General features: G+C 47.7%; 1 protein-coding gene across 1 annotated transcript in view; it reads right to left on the bottom strand.

The window, feature by feature from the left end:
- LOC144134203 (uncharacterized) overlaps positions 1-25,512 on the bottom strand; it is a 33,662-nt gene extending 8,150 nt beyond the window's left edge. The window contains exons 1-5 of the mRNA XM_077667161.1: positions 25,423-25,512; positions 17,092-17,112; positions 10,142-10,257; positions 3,430-3,456; positions 1,099-1,227 (exon numbers count right to left, since the gene is read on the bottom strand). Of these exons, the coding sequence (XP_077523287.1) occupies positions 1,099-1,227; positions 3,430-3,456; positions 10,142-10,229 (244 nt within the window). The 5' untranslated portion in view covers positions 10,230-10,257; positions 17,092-17,112; positions 25,423-25,512. The remainder of the gene's footprint in view (positions 1-1,098; positions 1,228-3,429; positions 3,457-10,141; positions 10,258-17,091; positions 17,113-25,422) is intronic.
- Between the last annotated feature and the right edge of the window lie 1,559 nt (positions 25,513-27,071).

Below are 27,071 nucleotides of genomic sequence, written 5' to 3'. Positions count from 1 at the left end.
TGCTAAGCAGCCGCTTCACGAAAAATGCATAGCGTATTAACGCAATTACTTTTAAGATAATTTTGCTAAAACCCGATGCGATGATGGCTGCGCCAAGCCCTATTTCTGTAACGTTTGTAACGTTATGACACTCAAATGGGCAAAATTAATTTTTTAAAGAGATTTCATTGCTTTTGAACACTGAATTTCGTTTCGTTGTTTCCTGGCAGTATAATGCTATCGCCGCGGGTGGTTTAGCACAACCTCGTCTCCCCTTGATGGCGGGGCTGAATTCCTGTGCCGCAAGGGCAGCTTTGACAAAAGAGCTTCATGTCACAAAGCATTTGTGACCACAAGAGATGAAGTACCTTTTCCAATTATTTCCTCACAGATAAACGGAGCACGAGGCCAGGGAGAAGCGTGTGCCCCTTGTCTTACTATGGGTACCCGAGAGGTTCGAACCCTCACCTCCCGCATGCCCAGCCGATGCTCAAACCTGTAGGCAACAATAAGCGTCACCAGAATGCATGGTTTGTTCCTCAATGCCCTTACGGCTTCCCCGAAGAGGAGAAAGGTCTTGGAAGGTGAAGACAAGGGTTAGCATATATTTACTTCGCTATGCGGCTGACAAGCAAGCCATGCGCCTGGCTACCTTTGGCAGAGCCTGTACATTCGTGAAAACACTTTCATCACTCAGAGGAAGAGGCAGCCAACCAGTGATTGCCACTGAGCATGAAAGGCACGCAGATCACCACATGCTCATGCAGGAATGGTTCCCAGACCAAAGGTTTGTGGTTTATGGGGGTTTTACGTCCAAAAGCAACTTACCTTAAGGAGGACGCCGTAGTGAAGGGCTCCGGAAATTTCGACGAGCAGTTCTTTAACTAGAACTCACATTGCACAGTGCACGGCTCAACAAATCTGCTATTGAATGGTACTGTCGGCCATTTGCTCTTATAGGTGAAATTGAGTGCCCTTCCCGGCCACGGGATATACAGTTTCGGGGCTTGTCGCTGACACCACCAAAGTGCTCACAAACACACCCTGTGGCCTGGGGAGTTTGGAGCAACCGTGGTCGACATTTCCTGTCAAATGAGATGCTGGCTAATTAATACCTACCGGGTCCTGTGCCGTCGTAATTGAATTCGGTGATGCAGATCAGGGACTCCGTCGCAGCGTACACTTTTCCGCTCACGCCGTGTTCAGTTCTGCTCAGTGTCCCAAGTTCTACTCCGAAGTAGGTCCATTCTGCGGGCATGCAACGTGCGAATTAACAAGATAGCCTGGAAGCCTAAAGACTTAACAGGACAGCCTCAAGAACACACACGAGCACTCGCGCATGTTCTTGCTTGTTCTTGTGTGCTGTTGCGCTATTTTACATGTCACGCTCTGAGAACAATTCCAGCCGACTTTCGCTCACTGCGAAACTGGATTGTTTGGCTCTTCGGAAGGCTCTGTTGGCTGTAGCTCAGCGGCGAAAGACTTAAGTTCGAAATGAATATTTCTTCGCGGCCACTCGACTCAAACTCGTGACGCTGCGGCTAATATGGACTTCGCGATCACTGGACGAACAGTGGATGGCGGTGCAGTCAAACCTCAGAAATACGCGACCAAAAGCTTGAGTTCATCTTAACCAAATTTTAGCCTAATGTTGTTCTTGCCAAAACTCCGGTTAGAACCGGTTACAATGCCCTCATATGGTATGAATAAGTCAGCGCCTTCGGAAATTTCGAGTACCTTTCATGGGATCATCATACATTATTATACTAATCCCACCCACTAATCCACCTCAACCAACCCACTAACTGATCTTAATTCATTTTCCTGGTAAGCCTACTTCCAATATTTTGAGTTTCCTTTCGAATTTTTTTCCGGTGGCCGGTCTTCCAAATTAAATGAGTCCTCCGATTTTCATATATGGAGGGTGCTGATGGCTGCCCGACGCTACCCAGCAATTCTGAACAAATTATCTTTAGTAGCACACATTGTTGGGCTCTAGAAAAGCAATTCAGCTATACATATTTAAGATGAGCGCACAGACAGACTTAACAGGGCGGGCGCTAATTCAAACTAAGTTTACTGAAACGCACGCTCATTAAATTTATGTATAATGCTATGGCCATAAATGCGCATGCGCTGACTGCATTCTTTCTAAATCAATGTAACGAGTCAGATCCAGTGAGCGCCCTTCCTGTCATGCCTTTCTGTGTGATCGTCTTAGGTAAGTAGAGGTAAGTTACTTTCCTGGAAACAATACACTTCCAGTAGAAAAAAAACGCACCTCTCCAGATTTCAGAATATAGTAGGATTAGGCAAACATTCAAGCTCACACAGCATCATAGCCCACTGTGGGCCATGGATTTAGTCGGGCTTAGCGTGCTCCCTGCTAGAAGCTGAAGGCCGTCGCTTTTGCAATAGCTTGTTGCTCCGCCACAGTTTGTTCAGCGCTCCATATTCTCGCATTAAACAAAACCTCTTTCGTGCTGCCAGTACCACTGCGGCACCGACAAAACTCGAATGCTTAGAACACGTCAAATACCTATGCTTATATGAGCACAGCACATATCATCGTAGCATTTTGGAATCTGCTTTCGTCGTGACAAAAATTATTGTAACCGAAATGCGGTGCAATTGCACGACAGCCATGTTGTCACCACGAAGGGCGACTCCGCAATACTTGACAAAATTCGTTCGTTCTGAAAAATAGGCAAAAAACTGCTCTTCTACCTGGGCACTGAAGTTGCCGTTATTTTTTACTGAAACCTTACTTCTGCATCTATCACTACTGTTGACATTACAGCTGCCTAATAATAACGTTTCTCCGGCCATAAAAAAATACGAGACACTTTGGCAACTAAACTGTTGACAGGCGAAAGCCGACTGCTTATGCGATAATATTCACTATGCCGTGACGACTTCCGATGGATGTGACGTCACACCCTTCCCGAGGCTATATCGATACCCAAATTATACATCTTTTGGGGATCTTAAGTATTAATTACGCATAATTCCTCATTTCCCCATCTAAGTTGACAAAAATCCGACCTTTTTCCGGCCATTCTGTAGAAGTTTACACTGTTGTGACGACTTCCGGTGGATGTGATGTCACATCGTTCCCGTAGCTATATTGACGTCCGCGCTATTTCGACGCAGTTTTGACATTTTGACTACAATTACTCTACAGTCTTCAAGCTTGGCTTCTAGGTTCATTTTTTCCTTCTCTATCTGAAAGCAACCATTTTCTCCCATTGTTTTTAGTTCCTGAGTTAACACGTGTGACACCCTCTGTTAACGGACGGACGACAGTATGAGCCATTAAAGGCTTTCGCCTTAATATCATGCTGGCTGAATTTCAGCGCCTCAAGGAGCAAAAATACAATGCGCACTGATACCATCCACTAGCCCTTTTTTAAGCCCTATGTGACATCGTAGGAGCAATGGAGAACTTACTTGACGGGTCTATTGAGGTATCACCTCCTGTGCGGAAAAAAAAGTTGTAGTATTGCTCATCAACAGGCACAAAAAACTTTCACAGATATCATCCTCAAGAGCCCAATAATGATGATAGCGAGATACAAGGCCATATACATGTCAAGTGAGCAGTCCAGCATGACGCTTGTGCCGAGATATGTGACCTGAAGCGCAAACTTGTAGACCAGGTGACCTATCCCCAGAGCGGGCCACTATGCGGTCTTTTAGATCAGCCGATCTTTGGCCTGCTGATATTCAAGTGTGTATGAACTGCAGGCACTGAGGAAAAAAATGTTATCTATATTAAAAGAAACCATCACGCGACCGCTTAGAACACCAGTCATGAAAATAAGATGGTTGAAAGTAGGCCGATGCGACGACTCGTGAGGCGTTCACTTAGTGAGGGGCAAGCATTTTACGGCCCAGAGAAGATAAAAAAAAAAGGGGGACGGCTTCAAGAAAGCTTCGCCTGTTAATTAAGGCTGGTCGCATGGCGCAATACTCTTGCACGGGTCATTTTTTTTTTGGCGCATTACAAGCCCCATGGAGTCACAAACCTGCGTCAGTGATAATCTATTCCCATTGGCTGCAGGTAAGTGATGTCGTCAGACCGGGTCATTCCTGTTGGCTGGAGAAAAATGACATGACGAGATCTGAGCATTCCCATTCGCTGAAAAAAAATATTGATATCACCAGATCGGAGCATTCCCACCGAAAATGACATCACTAGATCGGAGCATTACAATAAATTGGAGGGGCGTGACGTAAAACAGCATTGCCACTGTAAGTGACCTCACTAGCGCTGAAATGACGTCCCGTCCAGTAAAGGCATAGCAGCGTCTAATGCGGTCGCAGTGGCAAGTCATACATGACTACATATCTCATTATAATGGGATCACGTGTCTCTGAATTTTCTCTATAATATCTCTTCAGAAATGTCATGAACGCTAACTTGAGGCTTTAATTCCTCTAATTTGATTATGCCAGTTCTTTCAGACGGAGTCACCAGCGGTTTTTCTCAGAGGTACAGGGGCAATTAAACGTCCCTTATTACATTAAAACATGCCACTGACAAAAAATCGCTTCTGGTGATCACGGTGAAGTGGTGTAGCATGCATTGTTACCGCGTCAATCCTGCCGAGGCGGACGAAGTGCCACGAAACCATTAAGCTAACTGTAAAACTCGGACGCTATCCAGTGCTTTCTTTTCAACTTGGGTTTTATCGACCCTTACAGCGCACCCGTGCCGCGCAAGCCAGTCCTCGCTACAACGCCGACTATCACCATTAGTGCAATGTGTTTAGGCTGATTCCCTAAAGTGCAGCAGGCTCTAATCAGCGGAGTTTCCACCTGGGCGCATCCATGCAGCGCCAAAAAAAAGTAATTCAAGCATCCTTGTCTGAGGAAAGGTGCATAAGTTTCGTTCAAGCTGCCATGATATTCTCAAGTGAATGCTGACGGTTAACTATTTTGGTTGTTGACCCTCGATGATTGTCGCCGCATTGACGTGAGCGTTCCGTATGCGATGTACCACAGCAAAATGTACAGCCGCGGTCAAAAATACGCGGCCCACGGCTCCGGTTCAAGGAGCGGCTGCGGGGCCGCACCGCGGCGCTGCTACCTCCGTCGGGCTACGTCTGTCGCTGGCTGCGAGGGTGCACAGAGTGACGACAAAGCTTCGCCCTCACTCTCTCCTGGGAACGCAACACGACTGATAATTGTCAAGTGCGGCGTTCTGCTGAAGGGGAGTGCGCGCGGTTCGCCGTTGCCGCCTCGATTCTGCTTCGCTCTCGTATGTCCCGCGCGCCCATGCGTGGTGAGCCTTCGTGCAAGGGCATTACGGTGCTCAAGAAATAGCGCAGAACAAGTTATTGTCGCGTCAGGACCCCGGTCTGTGAACTCGGTGAAGGCCTGTTTTGTTTCTGGTGGTGTGTTACTCGTAATTTCGTTGCAGCAGGAACGTGCTTAGATTTTTTCTAGCTTTGAATTAACAATTTTAAAGGAGCGAGCTCCAGCTACTAATTAGAGTTAACCCGACCAAGCACCGGACGCTGGAGTGCGGCGTACACGAACGCGAGACGCGCGTAAGTATGGAATGCGAACCGAACTCGGACGCGTCGCAGGCAGACGCGCTTAGTCGAACTGCAGAACGCGCGCCTGCCGTAGCCAGTCTGTGCATAGGGAATACGAGATATCCGAGTTGGCGATGAAAGTCACACGCAGCACGCATTGCAGAGCTCTCTTTCGTACGGACCGTCAGCCGCGAAACAGTTGAACGCTGCACTTAACATTCATCAGCCGTGTGGCGTGCTCAGGGAAGAGTGAGGGCGAAGCTTTGTCGTCACTCTCTACACCCTCGCACTGAGCGCCCGACGCAGGTAGCAGCGCCGCGGTGCGGCCCCGCAGCCGCTCCTTGCGCCGTAGCCGTGGGCCGCGTGATTTTGACCGCGGCTGTACATGCCCGCGAGGCCGTGCAACGCAGGAGACTTTACACTGGTATGTAATGGCACGGGAATAACAGCACCAGTTAAAACGCGATACAGACAATAATAATAATAATAATAATAATAATAATAATAATAATAATAATAATAATTGGTTTTTGGGGAAATGAAATGGCGCAGTATCTGTCTCATATATCGTTGGACACCTGAACCGCGCCGTAAAGGAAGGGATAAAGGAGGGAGTGAAAGAAGAAAGAGGTGCCGTAGTGGAGGGCTCCGGAGTAATTTCGACCACCTGGGGATCTTTAACGTGCACTGGTATCGCACAGCACACGGACGCCTTAGCGTTTTGCCTCCGTAAAAACGCAGCCGCCGCGGTCGGGTTCGAACCCGGGAACTCCGGATCAGTAGCCGAGCGCGCTAACCACTGAGCCACCGCGGCGGGTATTACGCACTGGAGTCGATCTGCTTTTCGAGCAAAACAGGGCACTATGACGCAAACAGACAATGCCCGGGCGACAAAAAAACACAGCACCAAGAAAGGGCGCATCTAAATCACTGCACGGTGAAACAGTAGCACCCTGAAACCACAACGCAACGACAACACGGCGCTCCGAGCGTACAGCAGAGTGTCACGGAGAATTGCCAAGCCTGTAGTAAGCTCGTGCAGAGAAAAGGGAAAATTACGTTTAGCATAGCGTGTACTCGCCCTGCCACTGCGCCGTGGCCTCTTCGATAGAGAGCGGCGCTGCCGGAGCCGGTCGCAGAGGCCACGACTGCGCATGCGCTCTTTGTCCTGAGGGAGCCAGATGGCGCAACGTTTCCGTCGACACCGCGACCGCTTACCACGTCGGGACCAATTAGCGCGTGCGTAACAATCAGCAGCTATAAGCAACATAATCGGCAGCAGTAAGACCAATTGTTTCGCATTACTGGTCTCAAGCCGACTTAAGTAAACCCTTGGATTTCTTTTTTTTTTAAGCAGTGACTTGCTATTTCATCACCTGCCACCGTAGTGTTTGGTCGGGGAGCGGTTTTTTTTGCCTGCGCGAGGTTATCGGAGTTTTCGCTTACGTGGTTCGTTTTATTCCATGTGCTTTTTTTTCAGTACTGTATCTCTGTGCCCCGAGAAATAGCGCCTACAACCACGTGCAACTATGCCTAGCAACACCACATACCGCCGTCCTTTCCTTGCACGTAGCCCCCGCGACTGGAAAATCTTTTGTTCAAAAGAGTTACAATGTTAGGCATTGTTCGCTTTCAATGATTGCTTTTTTTCTGTTCTTTGTTTGCAAGGTATTTTAGGAAGTACAAAGCACCATTGCTTCTTTTTTCTTTGGTCTTCATGTATGAAATGCTCTTTTTTCTTACGCACTTTCCTTGGCCACTTAAATTTGTTCTGTACATTTAGGGATTAGTAAATACACCCACCTTCGTATTACGCTGCACATTTGGAATTCTTAGATATGAGATAAGAGAACGGCAAACGCTTGCGCAAACGATGCAGAGTTGTTCCAAGTTGCATTATACGTTTACAGCCCGGTCAGCTCGGGAGTGGTCGATATCAAAGAGAGCATGATTATTTTCCCATGGCAAGACTGACTATCCCCCAAGTGGCGTTCCGTTTTTCCTCGAACCTATTTTTCACGGCAGAAAGGAAACGAACGGGCAACACCTGCCCACTTCAATGTACTCTGCTTTCGTTCGGCCTCAACGCATGTGCGTGTGTTTAGAATTCATCGAAGAGATTCAAAATGGCGGCAGCTCAGTTTGTACCACCTGTTCCGGGGGGGGGGGGGGCATCGGGCCCTGCTGGGCCACCTGGGCCGCCACTCTCTCCAGTAGTGGATCCTGAACCTCAGAAAAGAAAAGAATGCACGCACGTGAACTTGATGGCTCCCACACTGTGAGACGGGGCACTACGAAATTTGAGAAGCGAAGCCCAAATTAGGGCATGCTTTCGACACTTCTGGACATGAGAACGACAAAGCAGCTCAGTGCCAATGCACTAATAATAAAAGTGGTCGTTGGCGCCCGTCCAGTAAGAAGCGGTACGTTATTTTAACCTCTCAGTTCCAGCGCACCCACATGTGCGCCGAACTTGCGTTGCTCCTGGGACATAATGCGTCACGAATGGCTAATGCTTCTATGCAGAATTTTTAACCAGCAGCGATGTCGCGTCATCTGAGAGACAGTTTGTTAGCGATAGATACATCGCGGTAGTATTTCGAGCCTTCAGCGTGGTGGCGTCGCCGCCACGCTGTCGCGTGGTTGGTCACGTGGTGCGGAGCAGCTGCTGGCGGCGCGGTGCCGCGGCTGATCACGTGGTTGGTCAAGTGACCGAGTTCCACTCGGCCAGCTGTAGATATCGCGTCACTCCAGGCTTAACCAGAGCTAAACCACCGCCAATTTTTTTTGTCCCCTGTTTTAGCTTTTTCAAGAAGCTCCGGTGAGCGGTTTCGTTCGCTTGTCCGGCAAACGTGATTGCTTTGAAAAAAATTTAAAATCTGCTTGTCCATTTACATGGAGGCTTCTTATGAACAAATTGACACAAAGAGAGCCGAACACGAACAGCAGTCCGCTTTCACGATACATAACAAGGCGCGATGGAAATTGCACAACCGATCAGCCTGGACGGTGGCATTTTGTTCTCTGAAAATTAAGCATGTTGCGGCAAAATATGGCTATAAGAAGATTCCCACGAAATAATATATAGATTGATAATTCTAAAATCTTCCCATATGACTCACACGGAAAACACATGCAACACCTAAAGTCTGTATGCACTGTACAGAAACACATGCAGAGAAGACGAACTTCATGCGGACTGCGCACAACGTCATGCACATCATATAATAGGCATGCGGAAACTGTGTGCAAAGGGTGTCGGAACAATTCCAGTTTGAGACTCCGCAATCCCATAATTTCATTAAAAGCCATTACTATTGGGCGTCTGAGTACTGATTATACTGGGCCGTACCCTAGAGGTAGGAGCTCAAGGCTTCAAGGCAGATAATAAAGACAGTGTTATTGAAAGGCTACAAAGACTTTGTACACTACATATGGGTATACTAGTGTTCGTGGCGAAGAACATGTTGCTCAGTAACGAACTCCGTGTCTCCCGAACTGGCGTGAGTCTTTGTGCACGGCCTTAGCTCTTTGATGCGTCCGGTAAACCAGCTGCTTTTGGTCCTCCAGGCTCGAGCTGGACGGCACGGCCTGCTCAGGTTGAGAGTTTGGGGACGGCCTGCACGCTTTGTCAAGCCCATGTAGTATTAATACTTAGAAGAGTGCGAAGGATGGGAAACAACGGAGACACGACTAGCGCTGTTTTTAACTATGGACGCTGACCAACAGGACCAATTCACTACACTTATCCACGTAATCTAATACAGATTTGGGTGCTCCCGCATAGCCGGCATTTTTTAGGGTATAATGTGGGCTGTATGTGGTGCAAGACGTTGAGGATGTGGGTATGTGTTCGTCTGTAGCAGCCTCCAAGCTTTTTATGTGATTTAAGATAGGTTTAGCTCTTACCCATTTGCGCATAAGTGCACAAGTGGCGCCACCTTGTAGGCTAACATACTACTCCCGCAGGCGAAGTGGTCGGTCGCAGCCGCATTAACGGGTCCCGGGACTTAATTTCAAGCGACTTGTCAACGGTTCGTGTTATCCCTATCAAGCATCTTTCTTATGCAATAACGCCATCCTTCACGGTGTACTGGATATGAGCACAGCGCGACTGGTTTCACATTAAATGCACGTAACCCTCCCTTCCGCTTTCATTTAATGCCGGCTCCCTGCCCTAGGCAGTCAGTTAACTGAGGGAGGACCATAGCGTGCCCTCGCATGCGAGCCCGTTTCAATCACTGGCAGAATGTCTTTCGAAGCTTCATTCCTCCGGCACAGCCGCTCGGATACCAGCCGCGTCGAGCTGTGAAGCTGCTTAGCAGGGATTCCTTTCTGGCTACTCGGAAGCAACACTTGGCGCTCGAGGCGAAAAAAAAAAGCTCTTGCAATCGACAGAGGAGAGTGGCGACACGACGCTGACTAACAACCCCATTTTATTGCCCGTTCTTTAGTTATATACCTCATGAGCGTAGACAAAAAGGAAGAGCGCACCTAAAAGTAGCAAGTGGCAGAACATCACGCTGTCTGACATAAATACTCAATTTATTCCGATAGCTCTGTTAAAATAACTAGAAGCTTGCTTGCTCGCTTGGCCTGTTGAGGCGGATAGGACTCACCCTCGTCGCTGGGCCCGGACGTCGCCACAAAGAGGCCGACGCAGGCCAAAACCACCAGCAACACGCCGCCGATGACAATTGGCGGCATGTTGCCTCCGCCGTCACCCTTTGCTCCCCTGAGAGCGGAGAAGTGTTGACACGCCGCATTTTAGTGCAGTCACTTTGAGTACGGTGGCTAGGTACAAGTCATTTAAATCTAGGTCAAAGATGAAATAACTCAGTTGCAAAGAGCCGTTTTCTCTGTTGCTAAGAGGGTCGCACCATGTGCGTTTTTGAGACATTTCGTGACACTTTAAAAGGTAAGAATTATTAATATATTCTTCTTCCTTTTTCATCGTTTTAAGGTTGATTCTTCCACCTTGAAGGTTTTCTTATTTGTTCCAGTCGGTTTGATGTTGCGGTTTATTTGTTTCAGAGGCGAAAGAGCGCACTGTGTAAAAAGGCAAAAAATTTTGCCTAACGACGCCACAGTATGTAAAAAATTGTACACAGCAGGGCGCAGCAAAGAAATTCCAAATATTCAAATATTAGCAAACATTAGTTGCACCAAACGCCAGTAGTACACAACAAATGTTACATTATATACAGGAAGTGCACTATAATGTAAAAGCAATCTATAAAATTCATAAGCATGGCGCTAAATCACTCAAGCAAAAACTCGCAAAATCTACATGACACGAAAACAAAAAATACTTCGCTGCAAAAAAAAAATGTGATAATTTTAGGTCACCATTGGTTAGATGCTTTTTAATGTGTTTTTGTTCTTAGAGAGATCAAACATGACATGGGTTCTGAGAACAATTGGAATCTGTTAACTTAGTCTTCCGTAATTATTCCAATTGCTTTGTGGACTAAGTTTCTATGTTGACAGAGGGGGTATTTAGGAGGACGGCGATTAGGACTGAGGAGATACAAACGATTGCAATGGATGTATTGCAACAAGCGAAATATGGAGCCATTGTTTTATTCGGGCAGGTTATGCTTATGCTAGAGTGGTGACGTTGGTAAGTCTACCATCATATCCCTCATAGATTGAAGTGCTTCTTTTTATCGGTCAGTTTGCGACTTGTACTTTAGCTGAGCAAACCGATAACCCTTGACTTCTAATGCCTAAAAGAAATTATTAATGAGTTTTAGAATAGGGGGCCCTACCGATTACGGGAATATCTGGTTGCCGGTGCACATGCGCAAAGCAATAACGCCCCACATGGTATTATTGCCCGGCAACTAGGATGTCGTTAACCCTCGTTTGTTCCCTCACGCACTCTGCCCGGCTTCCGATCTCTTAACGTTACGCCTATCGTTTTTCTTCAGATAACTAGCTGCAATGTCCGGCAGAGATAAATGGTCCGTGCCACGATAAATCAGGTGGCAATGAAATTAATGCAAATAAATTCGACGCAATTGGCTACCTGCCTACGGCGCAACCGCGCATCAGCTCGTTGGCCGTGGGATAGTTTCCCGAACAAGTTTTTGCGCAAAAATGAGCCTTACGGCAGCTCGGAAAAGAGACCTGGCTCTCAAAAGCCTCTCACAAGAGGATGTGTATGATACAGTTTATTGCTGATGCGCTGCTGTATCTTTTAGAAGAAAAAAAGCCCCTTCACTACTACTGTGATGTTGCATACCTTGCCCGGTTGAGCATACCACGGCACGAAATCAGAGCACAAGGCTCAAGAGGCGACAGTACCCGGGATAAGAAGAGATTGCCGCCTTGATGGTGGCGGCTGCCGCTTATTCAACTTTGTGTTCTAAGTTCATGCCGCGGTGTGGTCAACTGCGTCAAAGTGCATGGCGTCACAGGAGGGGAGCAGAGGTATTTTCTGTCTAGGAGGCACTGGGCAGTGACGCATCTCTTAACAGCTGCACAACCACGCCATAGCGTGAGGACACCCGGCGATCCATAAATCTTTGAAATACAAAGAGTGCTTGAGCGGGAGGAATCTCTAATGCTCTCACGTTGCACTCCTGAGGTTTGGTTATGCGTAGTTAGGGTTTTCTCGCGATGACGCTAAAAAGAGGTTGCATCTAATGCTAACCTAAAAACAACTAAAAGCATATATATATCCTCAAGGTGATGTTTTTTGGAGGTAATTGCGGGTGAAATTTTATTCCATAACGGTTTTTATTATGTGCAAGAAAGTACCGCTGCGAATCGAAGGAAGTCCTTTATTAAAATGGAGTCAAAGGAGACGCCCCCCGATATGACTAAAATTAAAGCTCAGTTATTTCTGAGCACTTTCCCTCCAGACATATGATACGTTCAATGCTCTTTAAGGCTAAATTCAAAAAATCTCTGGAGCTTCCACGCCAGCCGGCTCGTTTCATTGTGTATTGATTGTTCGTAGCTCTACGTGACTGGTGTATTGAGGAGAAAATAGTATTGGTATTGTCTTGGTTACGCCGAACATTTACTGAAACACCCTCATTCTCTTCTATTCTCTACCCAATATTCTGGAACGGTTATTATCTTTTATTAGTATGCTTTCCCAAAAACTTTAGTCTGTCTCAACTGTATCCTCTCCTCGTGTATTTCTGCACTTCCAAGGTATTGTCAGAAGGAATCGATTAGTCAGGACGAACGCTTTGCTCAGGAAATGTACTTACTCAGCCTCATCTGAAAACGAAAGCAAGATGTGATTTTTCGGTAAGTCGCTCCGATAACTCCACTACTGTGTGCAGTGAAGTGCAGTGAGACGAAACAGCGGCCATGAAACAAATGTGATCAAATATACAAAATGATAAAAACAAACAAACGGCGCCAAGTAAACAAACTAGAGTTGTGATCGAACCGCGGTAACTTCGCGATCACATTGTCTCGAATGCCTTGAAATAAAATGCTCTAAAAATTCCCTGTCCCCGTGAACTCGCCCGCCTGCTTGTAGAGATGTGCTCGGAATCGTGCAGTGGTATGGCAGTAATGTGACGCGTAACAACAGGCCAGGAATTAGTCATTTAGGAAAGTTCATTCCTTTCCGCTGCTTCTCGCTTGTGTGCGTGTTAGCAAACTACCGTTAACCTTCGAGAACGGTCCACGCATCTAAGTAGGCGGAATTTCGAACCAGCTGCTGGGTTTTACGATGTCCACAGTAACTACAAAGCGGCCACAGTGAACTAAAGAACGACAAAAGACCAGCCATTAAATGCGCCTGGCATTTTCATCCATTATTAAAGCGACTGCATTACAAGCTTCACCCGAAAAATGCGTGGCCGGTAATAAAGTTCGAACACTAGCTGAAGAGAAATGACGTCACTACCACTTATGTGTCAGCACATGCTGTAATTGAGTGTCGAGTGAATTTGCTTTCACCGGCGTGAATAAAAACTTCCCCTTTGTGGCACTTTGGTTAACGGGAACCCTGGTCTTTAAAAAAATTATTACTGAAGTCACGATCATGTACTTTGCGATGAACAAGTATTTTTGTGAGCTCATTCTAAATATGTCATTTAATTTGATGTAAAACAACAGCTTGTCACTTGTGCAATGTGTCGTTAAATTTTTAAAGCGAAAGCTTCACTGGCCTACTAGCACCGATTTCACCGTGGGTTGCAGTTTGACCTTCATTTGACAGGAGCTGCACCGTACCCTTGGCAACGCCGTCGGCGCGTGCGCTCTCCGCAGCTGGGTGCCGCCTGACAGCTTGACTCGCCGTGCACCTGGCGGCGCCCTGGCCTAGTCAGTGCGGGCTTGGCCATGCATGACAGCGAGGCCGGGCCATCTTCTCTGACAGGGGGGGGGGGGGGGGGGGGGGAGAGACTTCGAGCCGTCAACGGAAAGCGACAGCTGACCACACCGCGCATATCGCCCGGCGAGCTGCTTCACTAGAGGATCCAGCATGCCAAGCGAGCGAAGCTTTCGCTTGTGTATCCAGGCTTAACCCCAGTTAAGCCAGAGCCATTTTTTGGAGTGGGCTTTTAAGAAATTTCGCTGCAGGGAATTTGCGGAAATGCATTCACTGGTTTGTCTTGACATCAAGGAACGCAATAACTGTAAAATTGTCATCCTGCCTATCATAGTTGAGTTATGGGGTTTGATACGGTCAATAAAGATGGTATCCCTGTTTCTAGTATGGCGACTTGAAAACCCTGTAACTCAAGTTGTATGATAGGCTGGATGATAATTGTGCCTTATTGCACTCTTTGATGTCCAGACAAATCAATTGCATGCACTTCAGCAAGTTGCCTGCAGCAAAATGTTTCTCCGAAACATTGTATAATATATTGCAAAAGTGCTTACGGAGTTGTCTTGCATACAATTAAAATTAAATGACATTTAGAATCAGCACACAAAAACATATGTTCTCTGCAAATTGCACGGCTAACTTTACTAATATTTTTTATTTTTTTTTTAAAGAGCAGGGTCCCCCCTTAAATATTACGATTTCTTTCAGCCTGTTTTACGTAAGCAGCGTAGGAGGGAACCCAGAACTTTACCTATTATTGTAAGCCTGAATTTGCACAACAATACTCTCAGACCGAATGATTAAATCAGTCTTACCTGTCGTGTTTAAAAGTGGTAATCAGTGGATTTCTTTGAGAAAAGAGAGGTATGAGGCTTCCTAGAGAACGCCTTAGAAGCGTACGACTTGGTGATATAACTGATCTGCAAGGAAACTCAAAGGACGAATAGTGGCGAAAGATTAAGGTCTAATCCTTATTGTGAATAACATTACAGTAATATTCAGCTATCGAGGATTGTAACAGTAACAGCACACGATGATAGTTAACTCTTGAAAGCGGACAGAGGGCGCGTGTACAGCCGTCGTCAAAGGTTAACGGGGCACGGGAATTGCGAAAAACGTAAATATTTTGGAAGCCACTGCGCCTACCATCAAATGGTACCCCGTAGCCCGCTTCTTTACGGCTGAAACTCTGCAGCGCCCCCCTTATTTTCAGGCTAAACGCCCAGGCTACACGTAAGTAACCTCTATCCGCATCGCCCTAAAAACTTCTGAAGCCGGGTGCACATACAGCAAGCAGTGGTGGCGAGCCCGTACCACGAAGCATGAAGCTTGCGCTATAAACGCGTAGTAATTACTATCGCTGGCCCACTAAGGTTGTGAGCGGCATCACGTCGACATCCCTGACAAGAAAAGTACGCATGTCCAGCGTTACTGGGCAACAGTTTTGAATATCGGAACACATGTGATGTACTCTAATGTAAACATTATAGGAAATTGACTATCCTTTAGATCCGTATCAAAATCTTTTTGTCTTTCCATCGCTCACATCGAGATGTTCAGTTTGTTAGAAAAGCAATCGGGGAGGGTTTTTATGATAGCAAAAACCTGAGCAGAAAAAGTTTAAGGCTGCCCATGGGACATCTCCTGATATATTGATTGTTATAGTGAAATCTAACAATATACGAAAGAAATTGCGTGCTTAAACTCTTTCGCATCGAAAGATGCTGCTGTGCAGGATTGCTGGTTATGAATACTTGCAACTTAACAGCACATGCATGTGGCGCTAACGCATCAGCTTGAAATTTAATTGCGAGCAGCAAAACAGGCGACGAAGGGTAGAACAGAGTGGAACAAAAAGAATCGAGAACATAGCGAGTGTGAGATTAGAAGGGTACTTGAACAACCCTATTTAATCCTCAAACTTTCTCTCATCCTTCCACAACACATTTATATGGCTGTTCTTATTTTTTTTTCTTTTTCGATCTCTTTCCGCTGCACCCAGGGAAAGCCTGTACAAAAAATGCCATTTGAACGAACATCCGCGGACCACAACAGAACGTGCGCTTAAATGAAAGTTCGCTAAGAAGAAATGAGCATGGAGAGTTCCATACTGGACACAAAGGGACATGAAGTATTTAAATGGTTGCTGAAGAACTCCACGCGTCCACTGAGCACATAGCGCTTTCATGAAATGAAGTACTCTCATGCGTAATAATCTTTGGCACTCAACATCACACCGTCGTGGACAGAGTACGTATGAGCTTTTATGCAAATTTCCTAGCACAGGTGTCTGCAAAGCGGAAAATGCTTTCGACTTCCGAGACGCCGCACATTTCTTAGTTTAGATTTATTGTCTTCTTTTTAATTAATAGCATTCAGGCTACAAGGCAGCCGAGTATCCACACTAGCCTAAATGTGATATGACGGCCAGCAGTGTTTCAAGCAAAAGCATGTCGCTGCGATGTTTGGCATCCGACACCCACTTTCGGTACTGCAGGGTCCGCTGTTTCAGGAACGAAAATTGCCCCTCCTTAGTCAAAATAATTTTCTGACAGGAAGGAGTACTTTAGTAGGTTCCAAAACACTTCCTGTAATCAATTTAAGATTGCCATGCATTTAATTTAATCAGCTCAAACTTCTTTGCACAGGCTATAATGGTGCTTCGCCAGGACATCTGGCAAAGGTTCTTACCTGAAGATTTGGTTTAATTTAATCTAATTTAATAATACCTGAAAGGTTAAGACATGGGACTTTACATGAAGGGTGGGCGGGTGTACGGCGATAAATTGGGACAGGCCTGCGGTATACATGGTTATGATGAGACAGCTTCTTCGATGACAGTATCGAAGCGTGCAGGATCACCGATAAGCACCAGACGGTTAAGAAGGCCATTAATTCAGTCGTGAGCGGCGCGCACGAAAAATGACAATTGATATTCGTTCGAGTGAGCATACGAATGACTATTGATATTCTGATTGACATTCGCTCAAGCAGTATTTCTATGTGTTGCTACGGCCCTGTCCGTAAGTGTGCATATTGCAGCTTAACGAATGAACATGTTCAGAATGTATGTTGAGAGTGCGTCTTTGCCTAAAGCCTGCCTTCATGAGGCCGCTGTTCTCGAGCTTGTACAGTAGTCGTAGCTGCAGTTACGCAGAAACGCTTAAATGCATCGGTTCATCATCGTTGCGTGAGAGCAATTGCCTCCGAAACAATTGACATTGGTCCGAAGAATGGAAATCTGGAAATGAGAAAACGTGGACTTACTGCTTGGCGCCGCTGACGGCTCTGAAAGAGAAATGAACAAAATTACTCCAATTTCGCTCAGGACTCTGATGGTACATTCATTGCAGAAAGTACAGAGACCATGAAACCGGATTCTCAGCCATGCTGTGTGGCTCTTTATGCGTCATCGGCGTTTCAAATATATTTAAAACTGAAAATTTTGACAGAATTCAATATCGGGTTGCGTTTTATAACTTAAACTCTGACCTGGCTCCAACCACAAACATTTTCAACTTAAAACCAAACGTTTCGAAGCCGGCTCGGCTATTTTCGTTACAGGTGACTGGGGATGGTAGCTAGCGTCTTTAGGTAATCATGGCAGGCAGCAGAAGGCCCATAGAAGGAAAGAGGTGATGCTAAAGGTGCGGGGAGGGTGGATGAACGGGCTTAGGCTGCGAGTCACGTTGCCGAACTGTGCGATGACGGTCAATGGCGACTTCTGGGGTGCAGAGCAAAGTCCCTGCGCGCATGCAGGTCGGCGATTTCCCTTGTGCGGTTGATGTTGTTTGGGTTCATTTTACTGCGCCAGGATTCAAAATTAAATATGCATGTTTTGAAAGTAAGAATAGCTCTAGCCCTCATCTATACAAAAGTTAGGCCTCCACGGATGCTTCATGTGTCCCGCTATAGGGCTTAGAAGCAAACGTCGTGACCTCTCTACTTTTGATAAGCGCTGCACGTGATTGGAGGCGATCTGTCTCGGAAAGGCTTTGCACTGGCAACGAAGACAACGTTATCAACAGGGAGCAATCCATCTTATCGTGTTTTCTATAATGCTTATGAAGCCGAGCTGGTCCGGTATACGGTTGGTCGACTACACATTTACCAGTTGTCTCACTCAAGATATCCTGCAATCTTGAAACTAGGGGTGTAGCGTATCAGAAAAGAGCTCAAACATGCTATCTATTGAGGTATTTAACTAATAATGAATAGCTAACTTTCGACCTATTTTCATTAGCCATTTCAGTTAGGAACAAATCACATCAGCGGTGGGCTTCAAACTGTCCAAGAGTGCAAGCGCCTGGGCTTCACGGAGAGCTCTGTCCACTAGCCATGTTTGGACAACTGGTTGAGCAGCTCGCAGAGCGGCCTACCATGAGGAGGGGGATGGGCTGGGCTGGGTATTGGGCAACTGGCATAAGATGGGGGCACTCCCGCATGTAGTGCATGGGGGTGACCTTGGCCGCCCCACGTGTTCAGCAGAGTGGGAGGACCAATGCAGGGTGGTACACCGATGAAGGAGGTAAGGTAAGGAGTAGCAGTTTCTCTGCAGTTGCAGCCAGACCACCCTGTATTTCGAATATAATCTATGGTGAGAAGGTGGGAGGGTGAAGTATTGTGTGTGAACATTTGCATTGTGTGAACATTTGGTGGTATGTGGTTATAACCCGCGAGGCTACATGCGTGGGTTTGTGTATCCGATCTTCCAGGGCCCGGAGGGATATTTCTTGAGCCATTGCATATGAACACGTTGATTACCAAGAATCGAGGCATGCCCAGAAACGCACGCGAGGGCTACCACTGGGGTAAGCGTGTATCCTGACGCGAGAATGCTTCGGGCGGCTGCCGTGATAATGCTTTGCTGATAGTTACGGTACGCAGGTTCGGAGTCGGTGTAGATTTCAGTGACGTTGGGCTCTTGTGTAGCGTGCATGAGCGCCATGGGGACGGCCGCGCACTCAGCCTCCGTAGGATTGTTGACGTGGAGGGTGGCTGCGGCCACAATGGTGCCATATTCGTAGCCGGCGAGAGAGGTATGATATCCTGGTAGGGTGTGTCATGCCGCATTTACGTAGAGGATGTCGGGTCTTCATCTGTAGTGTTTGGCGTAATATTCAGCTCGGGCCTGACGTCTGCCCTGTGTAGCTCGGGGTTCATATTTATGGGAAGAGGTTTGATGCGAAATTAGCCCTGAATGTCAGGTGGGATCATTTGCTAGTTAGGGGCAGGTGAGCCGAAGGTGGGGACCAGGTGAGGATGCTAAAGGAGGTGTTGGCCAGCTTCTGTGCTGGTTAATCGAATTCAAATGGCCGGTGAAGAGCACGCCTGCCATATTAAGGGTTTCCCTCTCCGACAAGCCGTGGTTGCGTGTGAAGGTTGCATCCAAAGTGTCCAAAGGGTCCAAAGACCTTGAGTCTATTGACGAGTGGAATGTGATTGTCTTACATTCGGAGATGCAGGCATTTATCATGGGGAAGGGGTCGAGTCATGAGCAGTTCCGATTTTAGCGGGGAGCATTTAAGGTCCATACTGGTGAAGTTCAGCGTGATGACATCAACTGCCAATTGCAACGTGTCTTGTGCTTCCCCTATGGCGCTGTCAGTCTTCAATAAGGTGATGTCGTCGGCGCATATTTTCGCGTGGAGGCCAGGTATGTTGGCAAGTTGTTTGGCCTGCGGGGCTAGGGGAGAGAGAACGACCACTAGTGGAGGCTGCCGGTTGAGGAGAAAGATTGGAGGTGATGAAATAATATTGTTAGCAGTTTCAGAATTTTGGCTATTTTGACAAGTTCCGTGCACTGGAGGGGTTGCTTTACCTGCAAGCTTTTTGAACTCGCATGCATTTTAGCAGGATGCAGGTAAAATATGTTGGGTCACATCGCCGAGGGTAACTGCTTTTTCAAAATTCTAAAACTGATGTGTATATTGCTTACGGTAGGCCACACGCCCCTCAGTAAATGCGGGGACCAAGAGTAACAGTTAGAAAACAGCCAATCAATCTTAGATAGCCAGCCTACTAGTTAGCACGTCCTAGCTGAATTCTGATGCGCTTCACCGAAGAGAATGGCACGGCGAAAAAAAGCTCTTCTAGCTCAAAAAGCCTATTATCATAAATTGCAGAATATTTGAGGTGAAACACTCTGTATTTATGCGCCTTTTCCACCGCGATGGCGTTGTCATTCATGTCCAGCAATTTCGGACCAAAATTTTAATAATTGGAAAATTGCTAAGGTTAGGTTTTTAAGGAAATTGTAACGGTAACATCCAAGGCAATGACCCATTCTTCTGATATGTAGTGAAATCTTTCTTTTAAAGCGTTCTAATCGGTCGCATCGAACAGTTAAGACTGCCACATTAAACCAATGCGGAATGCTTAGGAAGATAGCAAGGACGTTAGTAGCAAGAAAAATAAAGGACTGCCGTCAGATGATCTGCATATATATTGATTGTTATAGTGAAATCTTCCATTATATGAAAAAAATTGCGTTCGTGAATGGTTTGCAGTTCCTTTTGTCCAGAGTTTCTGGGTATGGTCCTAAAGATCGCAGCTAGCAGTATTCCAAGAGCGGTAGCGAGATTCTAGATGCGCCTCGCTGTGCGTCTGCCTGTCCGAAGAGGCCTGCAGTTTTCATTACTGCAGCCGCCTCGACAATTTGCAGGGGCACACTGAGTTAGCCAGCACAGTGCCCGACACAAATCTTAGCTGCATCAACTTCCGGAGACCTTAGGTCGTGTCATGTCCTTGGCAGAGTGAACGCCTCATCGAATACGCTAATTCGGAACTACCCTCACATGGCACGAAACTCGCGGGTCACTGCGCGCCTCAGCAAGGGGACACCAGGGCAAACAAGCCGCATCCTGCAGTGCCCGTGCCAATCAGCTCGATACTCTGTTCGTGACGAGGCCCGCCCCACTCTGCGAGCAAATTGCAGAATCAACGTCGCAAAGGTGGCAGCAATCCAGTTGATCTACGAGAGACTGCGAGCAGAACAACGGAGCTACTTTGAAATAGCGGTAAACCATCTGTCTTCCAAGCAGCGGGACCTCCCGTTTAGACCCTTCCAGATGTTCTGGGAGGCGACCAGCGAGACGAAGGTGTCGCATAGCTGAGGCTAACGCTGCAGCTTCTCGAAGGCGATCTGCTGCCCACAGACAAGCTAACTTGACCGTTTTTTCTCTTTGTTTTCGATTCCCCTATTACCCCTTTCATCACTGCGCGGTTGAGGTGCCCACCGAGCAAGAGAGTTATTGTGCCTTTGCTTTCCACACTGGCAGCCTTATGTGCGAGTGGGCCCTAGATTGAAGCAGAAGCCTCCCAAGCCACCACCATAGCTCGTCGCGCTGTAAGCAGTACGCCAGACTAGCAGCCCAGTTGAAGTGAGCTCCGGGCATAGCAGCTAAGCGGTGACGGCTCCGACGTGGCCGTCTGAAAGGAGGGACTGTGCTCACTGCCGCCACCTGCGTGGATACGTGGGATGACACTCCTCCACCAGCCGTGAGGCGAAAGGTCACCCTTCACATGTCGGTAAGGGCTGCCTTTCCATCATGAAAACACTACGTTCCTGCTCATTATGTTTTCATCGATTATTTACACTGGCATCTCTTACATAACCACTTGCATGCTACCCTCTTAGCACACTCTGTCCTGGCCGTGGCCGGACGCCCATCGCTTTGTGGACACTTCTACTACCAGCAAACAGCTATGAATTGGAAGCAGCTGCTAGTTAGAGCCCTTAGGCCTTGCGGGCTACGTGGCTTCATTCGGGAACGGACGTTCATTTTTTTTATAACTAATTGTGCAGATGGCGAACTGAGTTTTGCCATAGTATTTGGGTCGCCCCCCATCACACCCTTAAAGGTACAAGTGTCTTATCGCCTCGGCTAACGTTTACTTCATAAGCATGCAATGTTTGAATGATGGGTCTATGTGAAACGACAAAAAATAAGTGACCTTTTGTATGACAAAAGCACAATTTTTCAAGAATGTACGGCTTCAACAACTTTTTGACAATAGCTGCAAACAGAACACGGATTGGACTCTCCATTATTTAATCCCATGTTTGTCGAAACAAGTAGGAAAAATTTCAGAACTCACATTCCCTCAACACAGTTACCGCATCTCTCGCGCCAGGGCTCCAAGCCTATGCATCCATACGCTTGTTTATGTCGCGCCGTAACTGAGTGGCCTGACGCTGCAACGCATACACAGTAGAGAACGAGGTTCCCCCGACCCCACCTACGCTATCCAGGTTTTTTTAGTCAGACAAATACAGCGCTTAGTTTTTCACGCGACAAATGAGGGCTGAACAAGCCGACTAGAGCACTGCCCCAATTCCTGGTAATCAGGACAACTGATGCTGCTGATACTGCCGCTATTTCTATTGCTACCCAGAGCAGCTACTACTAGAGGTGCTGGTAGTGCTACTACAACTATTAAACAAGTTCTACTAACACTGTGGCGCCGTCTTAAGACAGACGGTGCCTGTTTTTCTGTCGTCATGGTAGATTCATTCTATTGGCGGCATGCTGACATGCCACATGTAACTATGACATCACTGAACTTTCTGTAACCAGGTACTAGTTAACAGCTCCCTGGTTAAGCTAATGCTGGGCGAGCACTCACGTACCGCTGTTCTTTCCGGCGCTTGAGACGCGTGAGCTCCAAAAGAAAAGAAAGGATAAGGGAAATGATACCATTTGGTCCTTCACCGCCTGCAGTAGTGTGGATAACACTGAGCAAGACGCACTATCTACACTAAGATATTGGGGAGAAAATTTGACTTAAAAATAACAATTAAAGGCGGGTGTCCATTAAACTCCTCGCACGCAAGTACGTTCTCATCTACCTACTACCTTCTCTGCCTGCTTCGTATCCACCGAGTAGGCAAGCTTGATAACAATTTGTCTGTCGGGCTATCATGAAGTGAGCGACGTATTAGATTTTTTGTTCTGAAAGACGGCTCGATCGGCGTTACGTCATCAGCTGGGCAATGTTTTAGGATCAGCTGTAAAAAGGCGTAGGCCGCTACAGGGTATGCTACCAAGTAAGCTTATAAGCCACAGGATGGCTATCATTGCGGTGAATTTCTTTTCCGCAAGCACTGCACCGACCAGCGAGTTCTAAGAGCAGTGTTAATTGCCAACACTGGTATTTAAGATGTGCCGGCTATATGTGGGTGAATTCGCTTAAAACAAGCACAGACAATACTGTTCCTTCTGTGACGCTGTTCCTCTTGCTCAGTACTTCCTTCTAACGTGCACGAACTAGTGGGTTGCTGTCTTGCATGCTTATTATATTCCTCAATGTTCATTAGCTAAGCAACCCTAAGGAAAAAAAATAATACGTAAGCACTACTCAGTTGTATAACTAAGCGTCAACAGAAAGTGTGGATACTTACCTGGGCTTACTCTAGTTAATACCGAGTAACTAGTGTAAGCGGGGATAAGATTACAGGACTTCAGTGTCCCAAAGCAACTGAGGCTCTGAGGGACGCTGTAGTGAAGGGCTCCGGAAATTTCGACCACCTGGGGTTCTTTAACGTGCACTGACGTCGCACAGTACACGGGCCTCTAGAATTTTGCTCCCATCGAAATTCGACCGATGCGGCCATGATCGAACCCACGTCTTTCGGGTCAGCAGCTGAGCGCCATAACCACTGAGCAACCGCGGCGGCTAACCTCGGGTAAGTGTCTACACATCCTGTGGACACTTTCTGTACACAACGAAGTAGTGCTTACATATTAGTAACTATTTTTCACAGGGCCGGGGAAAGAGCAAGATATAGCTTTCTCTATGATTTCGTTAATGCGGGTAAAGAGAAAAGTGACTTTTTTCTCGCTCCCGTGAGCACGCGCGCATGTTTAATTCTACATTATTGAAAGCACACCCTCAACACCAGACATGGCCCTAATTCCTGTGGCCACGCGGCCAATATTTTTCTGGACAGCAGAAAAACAGCCTTTCCGGTTGCAATTTGACCGGTTTTGATTTCAGGTTTAGCCTTTTATATCGGAGAGGCCTGGCGGATTCTACCGTAAGTGTGCTAGCCCAGGAGACAATAAACTTTACAGTCCTTTCGGAATAATACGGCAACGTCAGAAGCGATGTCGTTTTGCTCGGATAAGTATTTCTTGGATCTGCTCTTTAAAAAAAATTAGCGGTGGCTCAACTAGGCTGAACCCAGTAAGAAGAGCGAAAACTGTTAAAGAAGAGCACAGAAAGGTAAGCACATGCCACAAGATATTATGTAGCGAACGGCGTGTCACGTGGCAGTTGCGAAAGTACCGTCGGCTCCGCATACGGAGCTGTGACGAGGCGCAGCGAGTCACGTGATTCGATAGTTGCATGTTGATCGAGCACCGTCGGATCAACGCGCGCAGCTCTGGAGAGTGACGTGGCATGACGTCAGAGGCCAGCCTCCGCTCTTGCTGGTTTGAAGGTCAAATTTCATAGCCACGTGACCTTCAGCTTTGCACGGGAAGAGTTGAGCTTTCGCTTTAAATAAAGAAGGAGAGGAAATGTCGAGCCTCAACTACAGAACTAGTCACTGACAAGAGGAATTCACAGAAGCGAACCGTCCGTGCGCATCACATTCCTTACTACGGCGTGTTTGCTTCACCTGGGATGCCTCCTGCTATTCTGGAGGTCATTTTTACGCTGCCGTGCTCAGACACAAATATGTGTCAAAGGAAAGACGTTGCGGGGGCGCAAAACTGCGAGTGAGAGCAGTCACTGGTAGTGTAACTGGCCTCCAGCTGGGTTGTTTTCCCGAGGTATAAGTCATGATGTTTGCTGGAGGGAACGCTAGGCTGCTGCGGCGATAACTGAATTCCGCGACCAGAGCATCACGAGGAATCAGAGCGGCCCGAAGTACCTAACCAGGCGTAACAACCTCTTCATGCCCCCCCCCCCCCCCCCCTCGCTCGTACACCTTACACTTTTTACCGCGCATCACGCCGCCGAACAGCGCAAAAAACCATGTGAGCAGGAGCCTCCGATCGACACGCTGCTAAAGGCGCATTTGCACCAGCGAGTCGCGAGTACTCGGCGACTCTCCGCGATTCGCGCGACATAATTAAGCCGATTCGTAGCGGCGGGGGCCAACGAACAAGTCGCCAACGACCTGTCTGGAGCAGTCGTTCGCTGACCAATTTCTTGAGACACAACATCCTGCCGCAGAACTCCTCAGCCAATCCGTGGTGTTCTGTAGAGAAAGCCCGGGGAGCGAGTCGCAATTTTCACTCGCCATTGAACACTTCAAGTCGCTCGGCGCCCGTCGCGAGATGATCAGAGCAAGTCGCGCGAGCTCCGCGACATGTCAGCGTGACCACGACTCAACGTCGAAGTACGAGCTACGCCAACAGAGGGAGAAGACCAAGGGACGCGGACAACCACAAGGCACTCTTATCGGCCAGCTACGCCGCGGCGCTTGGCTAGGCCCGACCAGCAGCACGGCCCGGCCGCCGGCGCTGGCTGTTCGGTCCACCGGCGCCGCCGGCGTCAGCGGCAGCCAAGAGCGTCGACGACCCCTCTGCCTGTCGGCTGAGAGTCGCTAAGCCTAAGCTGAACAGCTTCTCGCTGTAAATTGCTCACCCATGGCGGCGGCTATGGCGGCAGCGGTCGGAGGCCGGGCGTGACGCTCCTTGCGAGGCCGGGGACCAGCGTGGGCACGAGCGTCACGAGGAGCGAGGCAAGCTCGAGACGCTGCTACCCCTCTTCTCCGTCATCGTGCAGACAGGGCGCAAGGAGGAATACTTATATCAATACTTACGTAAGTTCCGTCAAATTCAGCTATATGCTTCCAAATTCTTACGACCCGCATAGCGCTGTCTGCGGTGAAGTGCCTGGCGTATACCATATCGTATGAGCGTGCTAAGAAAGTGCACCTAGACAAAGAATAAACAACCAAACAACTGAGGACTGGGAGGCGGCGCTTCCCAGCTCATTCAGAAGACCTACTTTCTTCGGTTAACGGGGCAAGAACTGGATTGCAATTCATAGTCTGGTTACTCAGCACCTTCCTCACAAGGTACTGTGACTGGGTTATTTTCGCTATCGCTACCGTTAAAAGCCAACTCATTTGCAATCAGCGCCCTCCAACTAATTGCGGGAGAAATAGAAAGAAAGTGGAGATGTGGAGGACTTCGACTGCTTCTGGAACATGTTATAGACGAGTTGCATAAATTCCAGCAGCGCTGTAAAAAAGGCTCAGCGAGTTCGGGCAACACTGAGCAGCGGGCCCATTCTGCAGGACAGCGATAAAAGCGAGCACAAGCGTGTCTTGCCACAGTGTACATAGCCCGCATCAGGTCGTCTCTTTCCTTGAAAATAGCAGCTGCTGTGTCGCTTATGCTTCGTTACAGTCTAGCAGCGAAAGACTATACTCTTCAACGTAGGCCTTGCAGCGATGTCACAGTGGCTCATTTCTCCCATTACGGGATGGCAAAATCATCTGACGGCGATTCCGCCGCTCTCGCACCAGAGCGTCCGAGAGTTTTGCAAGAGCAAGTCGTGCACAGAGCGTATCTTACGATCGTAATTGCAGCTTCCACGTAGAACAATACGCCAGTGTGGCTGCTCTGAACACAAACATCTGCCAGAGCAGGTCAGGCTGCCGCGGACTAAACGTTCTTCGTCGTAAGGTGTCTTCCTTTGCTGCAGACCTTACTAGGTTCTTTGAGTTGCTTCTTCTCCGCACCAGAGGTGCCCACCGCCCGAGACGGTTGCTTTGTTGGATAACCGCAGACTTCTTTTCCACACCAGGGGTGCTCCGTCGTAGACGGTATTGCGACGACTCAAAATGCAGGCGTTAAGGGGTGTATGAATTGACTGTATTATACGAAATATTTACATTGCAAGCAGTTTGATATACATGAGACCAATTGAAAACGGTAAAAAGATTAAAGAGCAAAAAGGTGGAACTGGCTAACACTAGGGAAGGCCCCTACTCGGCATAGCCGAAGATGCATTACATCTGACCTTAGCCCAGAACATTTTCCAGGGCTCCGGGCCCTGGTCTTAAAGACCTAAAGGCCCAGCCCATCCCTTGCATCACCCAATCACAACAAACTAACTCATGATTGGTTTACAAACTGCATGGCACGACTTCCAGTTTCGTCAAGGTTCGAAACCCTCTCCCTAAAATACACAGCAAGAAAAGAGCATCAAAATCGCAATAAGAAAAAAGATTTCGGGAATGGACCCTTGAAACGAGTGGCCCACCAGGTTTACGTGCCACGCCC

Source organism: Amblyomma americanum, chromosome 5 (genome assembly GCF_052857255.1).
Source record: "Amblyomma americanum isolate KBUSLIRL-KWMA chromosome 5, ASM5285725v1, whole genome shotgun sequence".
Taxonomy (NCBI): Eukaryota; Metazoa; Arthropoda; class Arachnida; order Ixodida; family Ixodidae; genus Amblyomma; species Amblyomma americanum.
Note: the sequence above shows the minus strand (reverse complement) of the source record. Positions and strands in the feature narration are given on the sequence as shown.